The sequence below is a fragment of the Halichoerus grypus genome, chromosome 11, assembly GCF_964656455.1.
Source record: "Halichoerus grypus chromosome 11, mHalGry1.hap1.1, whole genome shotgun sequence".
In the NCBI taxonomy this organism is placed as follows: Eukaryota; Metazoa; Chordata; class Mammalia; order Carnivora; family Phocidae; genus Halichoerus; species Halichoerus grypus.
The window spans coordinates 38,041,162-38,051,907 of NC_135722.1; the positions used below are offsets into that span (position 1 = coordinate 38,041,162).

Consider the following 10,746-nt stretch of genomic DNA (forward strand, 5'->3'; position numbering starts at 1 on the left):
GTTGAGTAAGTCAAACAGCACAAAACAAATTTACTTATCTAGGCGCCTACGAGAGTGGGCATTCTTCCTGCATTATGGCAAGTGTAGTTTCAGGAGTGGAATTTTTTTCTTTAGGAATGGAGTCATCTCTATGTTTATAAAATGTAATTTGTTTCCATTTCTTTTTATCCTTCAAAAGTCAGAACAAAACCCCATACAAAAGCCTTTTCACTCACTCACGCTTGCGCACACGCACACACACACACACACAGAGCCATTTAAATACAGGGAAAAGTTGTAAGGCTAGTTTTCACCTCCATGTGGATTTCATACCAGGAAGAAATGATCTCTGAGACACAGAAGGAGAGGGAATACTCCACTCCATACTGAGAGAACACCAGAAGTTTTTCTACCATCTACAGCATTTCAGAGGAAATATCAGAAATTATTTTCAGATTAACACAGATTCTGGCTCTGCTTCAGCTAGGTTTAACCCTTGCCACACCCTGGTCCCAGCAAGTCCCCCGGGAGTGAGGAGACACAGCTTCCGCTTTCTTTCTAGACAGCCAGCCACTCAATGCTACTCCTGAATGTGTCCAGCTTTTAAAGACAAGTTGAACTTTAACTGGTAGACACAGGTCCTCGGTGACTGCAGCTTTCAGACTGATGACAGCAAATGACCTACACTCAACAGGCCTTTTTGAATGGCTGTGACATTCTCACAGATGGGGCCAAAGACTGGAGTAGGATATGTTTTTGATCCGTAAACACAAGAGCCAGCAGACCACAAGGAGAATAACTCAAACGAAACCACTGCTATCAGGAGCGCCATTTCCAAAAGGTGCTAAGACTGTGTGAATCCTAAAGGGGGCTTCAGTGCAAAGAAGCTCATATTTGACTCAGAAAACACAACACTTTTTGTTAACTCCCGGAGCTAAAGCTTACAAATCTTTGACTTTCTGGCTCCCAGGATTAAATGTTTCCTTCCTCTGTCCCCCTGCCCACGTCAAGCCCAGCACTAGGACCTGGCAAAGCGGGAGCCACCACCCCGCCTGCTTAACCAGAGAAAGACGCGAGCAAGCATAATGAGGACAACAATGTCCTGTCCTGACGACCACCTGGGTTCTCTGAATCCTGCTTAGCGATTCCAGCACCATGAGCCAAGCGACAGAGTTCTGCCACTTACCCTCTTTTGATCTTCCAGTCCATGGGTCACCAGCTTTCTCTTCTGCTGTTGGCTGGACTCGGAGACCGGTTCCATTTCCCAGGAATAAAATCCCTCTCTCCTTCAGCGATGCTTCCAAATCCACGGAGGAAGAAAATAAGCCAGGCAAAAGGGATGCATGCACGCCGCCAGACACGGCCCCCTCCAGCCAAGGAAATCCACGCTACCCCTTTCAAAGGTCTTCCCGACTTCTTAAAATCCACTCGGGGACCTCACTCGCCATCACTGCCTTAGCAATGAGGGCGGCTGCTGCCGGCATGGTGAGAGCTGGGAATTGGGGCTTTACTTCAGTTCCAAGACTGGCTTCCTGAGAGCCCAGAGGACAAATTTGGGCAGAGACGAGTCCATATCCTGGGGCACGTGCCACATTACTGCCCCTGAAATCCTTTCCCTCACTGTCTCCTTGGCACCGATAATTTATATGTCAATAACAATGTAAATGGGCATTTAATCCGCCGCGCTGATAGCATCCACATCCCTCTCCGGCAGCCCCTGACTCCCATAAATCACCACAAACGCTGCGCGAGAAGCCGCCCCTCACAGGTCCTGCGGGTGTTCATCACAGAGGTTGCTCCCCTCCCAGGCTGCCGTCTTTCTTCAAGGAGTGAGACCCATACCTGAGGAGACAATGTTCAACAGTCAGATGTGTCTTTTGTGGAGAACTCAGGTGTGAGCTGTCTCGCCCACCAGCCGCAGCCCCAACCAAGCGGCAGCCAGCGATCTTCCTCCGAGCCCGTCAGTCCTCCCAGCACATCCATGGACAAGCAACCGGGGGGCCTCATGGGCTCCCCGCTCCTCCTGGTGAGGGGCACACGGAGAACCCTGTTCTCGAAATAAGCACACCAGAGCTGGACAGGGGTTATCTTTCAAACCCATGTGGGGTGCATAATCATCATCCTCCTCCTCCTCATCATCACAGGAAGAAGGCACCCAGGTATGATGAGACAGGGAAGCAATAGTCTGTGAAGCAAAAAGGCATCAACATCCCCCCCACCCCAATTACAGCGGCGGAGGCAGTGTGTGGCAGGCGAGACACCAGGGTCCGCTGGGGAGGGGAAAAAGAGGAGCCCGGATCAGCTGCGGGCTGAAAGGCAGGGTGTGCTACGGAGCTGCATTCCCTGCCTTGGAACCTGCAGGCAGAGCAGGCACCCAGTCACCTCCCGGCTGACGTCACAGCAGCTCGAAGGGACAGGGAGGGAGGAGAGAGGAGGGACCTCCCCACCCAGGAAAACATTTCACACGGGCTGTGCCCTTCCGTGGACGCGTCCGAGAGGTGGGGAACGCATTTGAGAATTCCCACCAAGAGGCACCAATACATTAATTATGAATGCCTCTTCCCATACATAGAACCAGCAGTGCCAGGAAAGAAAGAAAAAAGGGGAAAAAGCCCTTCACTAAAAGGCACTAGCTTCTTGCCAGCGTTTCTAATCAACTCACTGGCCATTCTGCAATTCAGGCCGCGCCAGCCTCCGGGAGAACTGTGGGCAGATCCGGCCGCAGCGGGCACGAGACAGAAGCCCTCAGACCATCCCTTGCAGCTGTCCTGACCGGTGGCCACTTTGGAATGAGGCCGAAGCCACCCCCCATCACAAAGGGGCTTCCGCACCACGGCTCAATGCCAAAGCAGGTTAAAACGAGGACAAGAGACTCAGCCACAAAGGGCCTGTGAGGAGGAAGATGGGAAATGCTTCTCTTAGGGAGAGAAGTTGCAGAAAGGTTGAAGGCTTGTCCTAAACCACAGAAAACACTCAGCCAGAGCAGATTTTGGCACGCGAATTCCCAAGTCACAAATGTTCTGAATTTGGCAAGAATCGATTAGAGCAGAATGCCCAGAAGAGGGGCACCTCCTCTAGCCAAGGGCGCTGACATGCGAGGCAGCATGAAGGGTGCCTGGGTGGCTCAGTCGGTTAAGCGTCCGATTCTTGATTTTGCCTCAGGTCATGATCTCAGGGTCATGGGATGGAGCCCCATGATGGGCTCCATGCTCAATGCGATGTCTGCTTGTCCCTCTACCTATGCTCCTTCCCCGCTTGCACTCTCCTCTCTCTCTCTCTCTCCCCCCTCTCCAATAAATAAATAAAAGCTTTAAAAAGGAGGGGGGGCGCCTGAGTGGCTCAGTTGGTTAAGCATCTGCCTTCAGCTCAGGTCATGATCCCAGGGCCCTGGGATCAAGCCCCACATCAGGCTCTCTGCTCAGCGGAGAGCCTGCTTCTCCCTCTGCCTGCCACTCTGCCTATCTATGCTCTCTCTCTCTGTCAAATAAATAAGTAAAATCTAAAAAAAAAAAAAAAAAAAAAAAGACAGCATGAGTGAAGCCCTCTGCTAGCCCAGGAAATAGCTGAGCTTCCAGAGAAGTAGGTACCATCTGGTTGCCCACCACCACCATTTCCAAAGTCCCTTCATGGGATCCCTGACAAAGGTGAAACCTCAGATCCATTTTTTTTAATCATTCCAGATCCCAACACAAATAAACTCTGGCAAACTGGCTTCAAATAGTACCCTTTTCTGAATCTAAACTGAGACCTCACACTAGGAGGCTCAGACAGATCTAGGTCTGCATCTCTGCAGCTTAACTGATGGTGTGACCTTGAGCAAGTAACTTAACCTCTCTGAGCCTCAGTGTTCTCATCTGTAAAGTGGGGATAATGACAACACACAAGAGTGGAAAGATGGATCACCTACTGACACAGAGTAGGTGATGGAGCGTGAACGAATGCTAGCCAGGCCCTGTCTACTGTTTTACACATTCATTCATTCATTCAACAAATCTCTCTCCAGGACTTTTTGCCAGCCATCTTGCTTTGGTTAGGGATTCTTAGCCCTGTGTTAGAGGTGAGAAAACTGACAATAAGGAAAGTCAAGTAAGTTGCCTGAAGTCACACAGTCAGTAAACTGTAGGGCTGAAATTTGAACTCAGGTCTGACTTTCAGAGTCCTTGCTCATATCCGTGCCTCTCTGGCTGGATCACTGCTATGTGGCTTTTCACAAGCAGCCTGAATCCAGAGTCCACACTTTTTACAGCTCCTGGCACTCCTCATGAATAATAATAAAAGAAAAAGGACAGGTGCCAAAGGGTCTCCTACTTGGAAGGGCCTTCTCCAGAGGGACTGCTTCATTCACAGCTCTGGGCTCCTTCCATATAGGAGAACAGCTCTGCACTCTGCACCGGGCTCTAGCTCTCTCCCGGGTGAGACCCTGTCACATCCCATCATGCCAGCCGGCGCACACGTCCCAAGTGCACATGGGGACAGACGTTCTCACAACAGAAGTCCCTCCCCATCAGCAGGGAGTGAGAGGATGCTCAACACCTCTTGGGAGCCTTTTGTTTTTTTCTGGGAGCCAGTCTCCTCCCGTTTTGGGGTCATTACTGTTCTGGTGCTGGGGATGGTGGTGGTGGAGGGGGGAGTATATAGGGAACTCGAGAAAGGGGAGAAGCAAGGATGCTGCTGTCAGCTAGCTGCCGTATCCAATCTGCTCTGTTTCTTGATTGCGGAGGGCAGGCTTCACTGGAGCAAGTCCTGATGTAAAAGCTCTGGTTTCTCACTGCCCATAGAAATCTCAGGAAGTTTAAACACACTTGAATTTAAAACAAACAAACAAACAAACAAACCTGAAAGGTGGGACTAAGAGAACATTTAACCAGATTGTTAAAAAGTCAATATGTTTGCTGGAATGATCCCTAAATGCAGCAACATGTCACTAACTTCTCTCTGTGCCATAAGTCTGCCAGGAGCAGCTGTAAGGGAAGGGGGAACAAGGAGAAGGCTGGACCCAATTGTACTGTAAGATGGGGGTGGGACACTGAAAGCAAGCCCCTGCCTGACCCTTAAAATCCAGAAGACAAATCTAGTCATATTGAAGACATTCTGAACACACTGCCAGGACCAAACACAGTCTCCAAAAAACACTTCAACTTCCCATTCCACATCTGCTCAAATCCTTCCTGCTTTCTGGGTAATCCCCAAGTGAAAAAAATTTAAAGACTGGTTTGGAGGTAGAGTCCAGAATATGGGGATCCAGAAAAGGATCTAGTCTCAGACGTAGAGGCATTCTTCCAAGAGGCCCACTGAGGTTCCTTCCTGAAATAAAATTATATTCCTTGATAAATGCCAGTTTGTGATTCCAGGTGCTAGACAAGTCACAGACCAGGCCAGCCCAGGTAGAATGTACTCCTTCCTTCTGCTTGGGCGTTGGAATCCAGAGCCCATTTTATATGTTTTCGTAAAACATCCTTCTTAAATTCTCCAAAGTTTTTAAAATTCGGCAAAACCTCTTTGGCCTTCTCCTCACCTCTCTCTCCCTCTCTAGCTGCTCCTGCCCCACCAAACCTCCCTCCCCCAGGTGGCTCCAAGACTGGGGAAACTGGTTTTAAACCTGGATTAAAGGCTGGGGGAGGGGCCTTGGCGTGCTTGTAAGAATGGGAAGCCTGACCTGTTTCATTCATAACTGGAGTTAAGCTTCTGAGAAACAAGGGTGCATCCGTGTTTCCAATGGTCTAATTAACACTCATCACCAACACAGCATTTTTAATTAGTCTTCGGTGCCAACAAGGGAAACGAGGAGCTTCTTGGAAACGTAGCCTTTCATGAATCAATCAATAAATAAGTTACATAAGATGTAAGAAAGAGAGCCAAGGAGGCATGGTGGTTTCCAGGCTGGGTTTTTGATTTGGGGGCTTTTTTGCTCCCAAAGGGAGTCCGCCGAGCCGGCCGCTTCTGCTAAGCCGGCAAGGAGGACTGACCCAGCCACCAACCCCCGCCTTTATTTGCGCACGGCAAGCGAGCTGAGCGTGCTCCCGCCTCTTCCCTGAAGAAAAGAAAGGATCACACACAAAAATAAGTCACTAGGGCCCCAGCTGGGCGGCGCGGGCTGCCGCCGCCGCCAGGGTCCCCTTGCCTGCAAGAAAGGAGCCGGCTCAGCCGAGCGCACAGCCGGGAGGCGCCGCGGCTCCCGGCGCTCGGGCGCCCCCTCCCCGCCCGCGCCCTCGCCCCTCCGCCTGCGGCTCCCCAGAGCGAGCGAGCGTGGGAGAGAGAACGCCAGGGAAACGCGAGGCCCGGCCTCGTTGCCCCCGGCTCGGATCCACCTACACACACGCGCGCGCACACACACGCACACACACGGATATGGACACAGTGAAGAGACTCAGACACAGACTGACACAAGCGTAGTAGACACTTGCAGAGATCCAGACATACACAGACGCAGACTTAGAGGCACACACACCCACCCGCACACCCAGATACCTACATAAGCCGAGATCACACACCAGGATGCACATCCACCCAGAGAGGGTCACACGCAAACAGGTACCAGACCTACATTCAGAGAAAAGAGGCACAGACAGAAAACACGCACGCATACCCACACACTCATAGATACACAGACGAGCACACAGAGAGGAAATACACACAAAACCGAAAATACATAGAAATGCCAGCAGAAGAATCGCCAGAGATAATCAGACACAAGCATCCGGAGAGGGCGTTCACAGACACCCACGCCAACAGCAAACACGGAGGGACCCAGACGTGAGGATAACCCAGAGATACAATCACGCAGACGGGAACGCACAGAGACACACAAACAGAAGACACCCAGAAACATAGGAACACGCACAAGGAGATCCACCCAGCCTCAGGCACGCACACCCCGAGGCACGCACACCCCGAGGGACGCACACCCACTCTGCCTGGGGGCGTGTGCAGCGTAGCCAAGGCGGGGAAAGTGCGCCCTGCAAGCTCGCAGCACCGCCTCGCAGCCCCGCGCCGCGCGCCCCAGCCCGCATCTGCTGGGGAAGACTTTCCCAGCTTGTCTCGGAACAAGGGCCCGCCGGCCGTCGGCTTGAGCGGGTCGCTGTGCGCCCGTCCGCAGGGTCTCTGTGCCGCGGCCACGCGGGCCGAGGAGGCCCCAGCCCTCCGTCAGGGTCCCGGAGCGGTGGTGTGGCCCCTGCTCGGGTCAGTGCGGAGCCCGCCCTCTCCCCACCGGCAGTCCCCGCCCTGCCCGGCCCGGGAGCCCAGCACAGAGCATCCCCAAGTCCTCTCCTCCCCGCTCGTCCCGTTGCACGGCAAACTTTCCCCCGGCCCCTCCTGGCGCGGGGCAGTCTGGCCCAGCCCGGGCCTGGGAGGCGGCGCGGGGGGCTCCTACCTGCGCCCACGCGGCTTCGAGGAGCCACCGCCTCCAGCCGGTCTCGCACCGCGCTCCGGCCAGCGCTCCTCAGCCCGGCCGCTGCCGCTGCCGCCGCTCCTTCCCCTCCGTTACCCGGGAAACCTCCTCCTCCTCCCTCCCGCCAACCAACCAACAGCGTTCACATGGCGCCTCGCAGCCAATGGGCGACCTCGCCATCCCGGTCCCCTTGCAGGGTCCCGAGCCCTTTCCCAGGCTAGGGGACCGAAGAGAGAGGCAGGGGTCTCTCTGGAGCGGCTGCTACTCAAAGGTGGGCCTCTGGGTGAGTTGAGGGAGGTGGGTAGAGAGAGTCATCTGGTCCTGCCTTTTTGGCATCCTTCTTCTTCTGGACCTGACACTTCAAGGAAGACCTGCATCGCTGGAGAACGAGTCGAAAGACACAGGAGGGCACCCAATTCTGTTTTTCACTAAATCCAGAAATCCTTTGGACAGCTTCCCATCAGGGAGCTGTCCAGCCTCTGAACACCTCCCTGGGTGGAGTGCTCACAATCTCCCAAGGCAATGCTTAGTACCTTCCCCCTTGCAGAGTTCTGACTGGGGGCAAGTTCTTTCCAACACGGAAGTGAAACCTGCCTCCATCCCAACATCCATTTCTGTTCTCTTGGACACACAGAACAAGGTTTCTTGGCCAGTTAACAGTCAGGACTTCAGAAACTAGAAGGCAGTGTGCATACTATCCCCTGGTGACCCTTCTTCAGAAGGTCTTCATCTCTGTCTTCCCCTCAGGGCCATTTTGAAATCAGAGAGGTTTGTGCTCAGTTGTATTCCTGCATTCCCCTTTCATGGAGTGGTCTAGTATACAAGTGCCTGGATGGTAGGAATCTCAGGATCCCAGCACTATTTGCGAATAAGATTGGAACTGGGGGGAAAAAAATTCTCTCAGGGCGCCTGGGTGGCTCAGTTGGTTAAGCGACTGCCTTCGGCTCAGGTCATGATCCTGGAGTCCCAGGATCGAGTCCCGCATCGGGCTCCCTGCTCGGCAGGGAGTGTGCTTCTCCCTCTGACCCTCCTCCCTCTCATGCTCTCTGTCTCTCATTCTCTCTCTCTCAAATAAATAAATAAAATCTTTTTTAAAAAAAATTCTCTCATCTCCTAAAATGAGGCCAGTTCCCAAAACATAGAGTAAAAAGAGAGGTGTAGGGTGAATGCCTTTGTCTCTGAAAACTTCCTATTTCCCTCCTATTTTCTCCTCCAATCAAAATTTGCTCCATCACATGGGGTATCCAAGTTGAGAGGGCCAGGAGTCCTATAGGTCCTGGCAAGAGAGTGGCCTGCCCTTTCCAAAGCCTACAGATGCCACCAAGCTGCAGGGTCTATCCACCAGCTCACCAGAACAGGGGCTCAGGACAGAGACCAAAACAGAAGGCCAGTTCCACTGCTGGTTGAGGTGTGGGAGGTGATTCAAGTTCAGAAAGTAGGGGTGGGCCTACCTGCCATCAGAGCAGGAGGGACTGAGGAGGCCCACACAGTACTCAGCCAGATGTGGCTACCACTCCCCAGGTCTGGTGGTAGGAAAGGTGCTGGAGAGTAGCGGGCCCAGCTGTGAGACGGCTGCTGTGAGAGAATTATAGCTGGGCTGGGAGGCCACCTATGCTCACGCCCACTCAAACACACACACATGTATTACACACCTGGGTCATGCCCCAGAGGGGCCCATTTAGAACTGGAAAATGGTCTACAGCCATACCGATGAACACACCCAATCTCATCTGATCTCAGAAGCTAAGCAGGGTCAGGCCTGGTTAGTACTTGAATGGGAGAACAGAAAAATGAAAACCATGCCACTTTCTCAGCCAATTCCTGCAGGTCTCTCTGAGGTCATACAAGGAAGAAGACCAGCAGGGAAATGGTCGGGAGGAACATCATGTGCCCAGCTGTGGGGAGTGTGATACAGTTAGAAGAACACAGAACTAAATCAAACAGCTTAGGCTGGAATCTCCTGTCATTTATCAGCCATACATTCTTATTTCTGAACCTCAATTTCCTCATCTGTAAAATAGAAAAGCTACTATTTCTCCTGACGGAGATGTTCTGAGGATCACATGTGACCATGAATGCTTTGTAAGCAATAATGTACCTTGCAGAGGAGGGCTTTTGCCAATAGACCCAGTTTTCCCCTGGGATGGTTGATTTGGGCTAGGCTGTGGTACCCAGTGTTTGGTCAAATACCAGTCTAGATGTTGCTGCAAAGGTAATTTTTAGAGGTGATCACTATTTAAATAAGCAAATTACCCTCCATAATGTTGGTGGTCCTTATCCAGTTAGTCAAAGCCTGATGAGAAAAGACTGAGGTCCCCCAGGAAAGAAGAAACTCTGCTTCCATACTTGTCTTTGGACTCAAGGCTGCAACATCAACTCTTCCCCCCCCCCCTTTTTTTTTTCCTTGAGTTACAAAGAGAGCTTCTCAACAGAGGAACCATCTCTTATTTCTCTTCCTATCCCCTGCACCTGGGAAGGAACCAAGCACACTGGATGCTTAGTGAACTGAGGGATGGATGGATGGATGGATGGATGGGTGAATCCTTTACAAACACCTTGATCAGATTAGTCTGGGGAAAACAAGCCTATGGAGCTAGCAGGGACAGGGGAGTGTCCACTCCTCCTCTTTTCTATACACTTGCATGATACCAGCTTTATCATCACCCACCATCTTTCCCTTCTTTTAAGGCTTAGCTCAATTTCTCTCTTCCAACATACCTCAATTTAACCTCAAATGCCTCAAATTAACTTTCCTCTATGCTCTCTCACCCCATCCTTTCCTTCTACACAGACCCCTTAAGTTTACAGTATATTATACCTATGTGATTATGTTTTCTTCCTCCTTCATTTAGTTGATAGATTTTATTGAGTTCCTACATATGCCAAGAACTGGTCTGTGCAGTATGATCTCATTAATGGGAACACATGAAGAATCAGGAAATCTCTGAGAAGTCAAAAAAGGGGACACAAAGGTTTGCAATAATTTTGATATAGCCTTTCAGATCCTCATTCGAAGCCTGTATGCTCTTGGTTTACTCACACTTTTAATGGGGCTGGTTATTTAGTTTCCAAGCCCACAGCAAATCAGAGGAAGGCATTTATCCCTAGCAGTTGGCAAACTGACAACTATGAGAAGTCAGAGAGGACAATCTGTCAGCAAGAGAGGAGGCCAATAAACATATGAAAAACCAAACAAAAGGTACAGGCAATCTGGGATCATTTAGTGAATGGGCAATCAATCTTACACATCTCATCCATTCATCAAACTGCATGAACCCATCATAAGGCTGACTCAATTCAACAAAGGTCTTATAAGACAGGGAAGATTTTAGTATCCTAGAAAGCTAAATTGGCTAAATGGAACTTAGTGGACAAACTCA

General features: G+C 51.3%; 1 protein-coding gene across 1 annotated transcript in view; it reads right to left on the reverse strand.

The window, feature by feature from the left end:
* The window catches only part of NAV2 (neuron navigator 2), a 711,830-nt gene extending 704,396 nt beyond the window's left edge, over positions 1–7,434 (reverse strand). Inside the window, exons 1-2 of the mRNA XM_078058306.1 lie at positions 7,349–7,434; positions 1,166–1,821 (exon numbers count right to left, since the gene is read on the reverse strand). Of these exons, the coding sequence (XP_077914432.1) occupies positions 1,166–1,240 (75 nt within the window). The 5' untranslated portion in view covers positions 1,241–1,821; positions 7,349–7,434. The remainder of the gene's footprint in view (positions 1–1,165; positions 1,822–7,348) is intronic.
* Between the last annotated feature and the right edge of the window lie 3,312 nt (positions 7,435–10,746).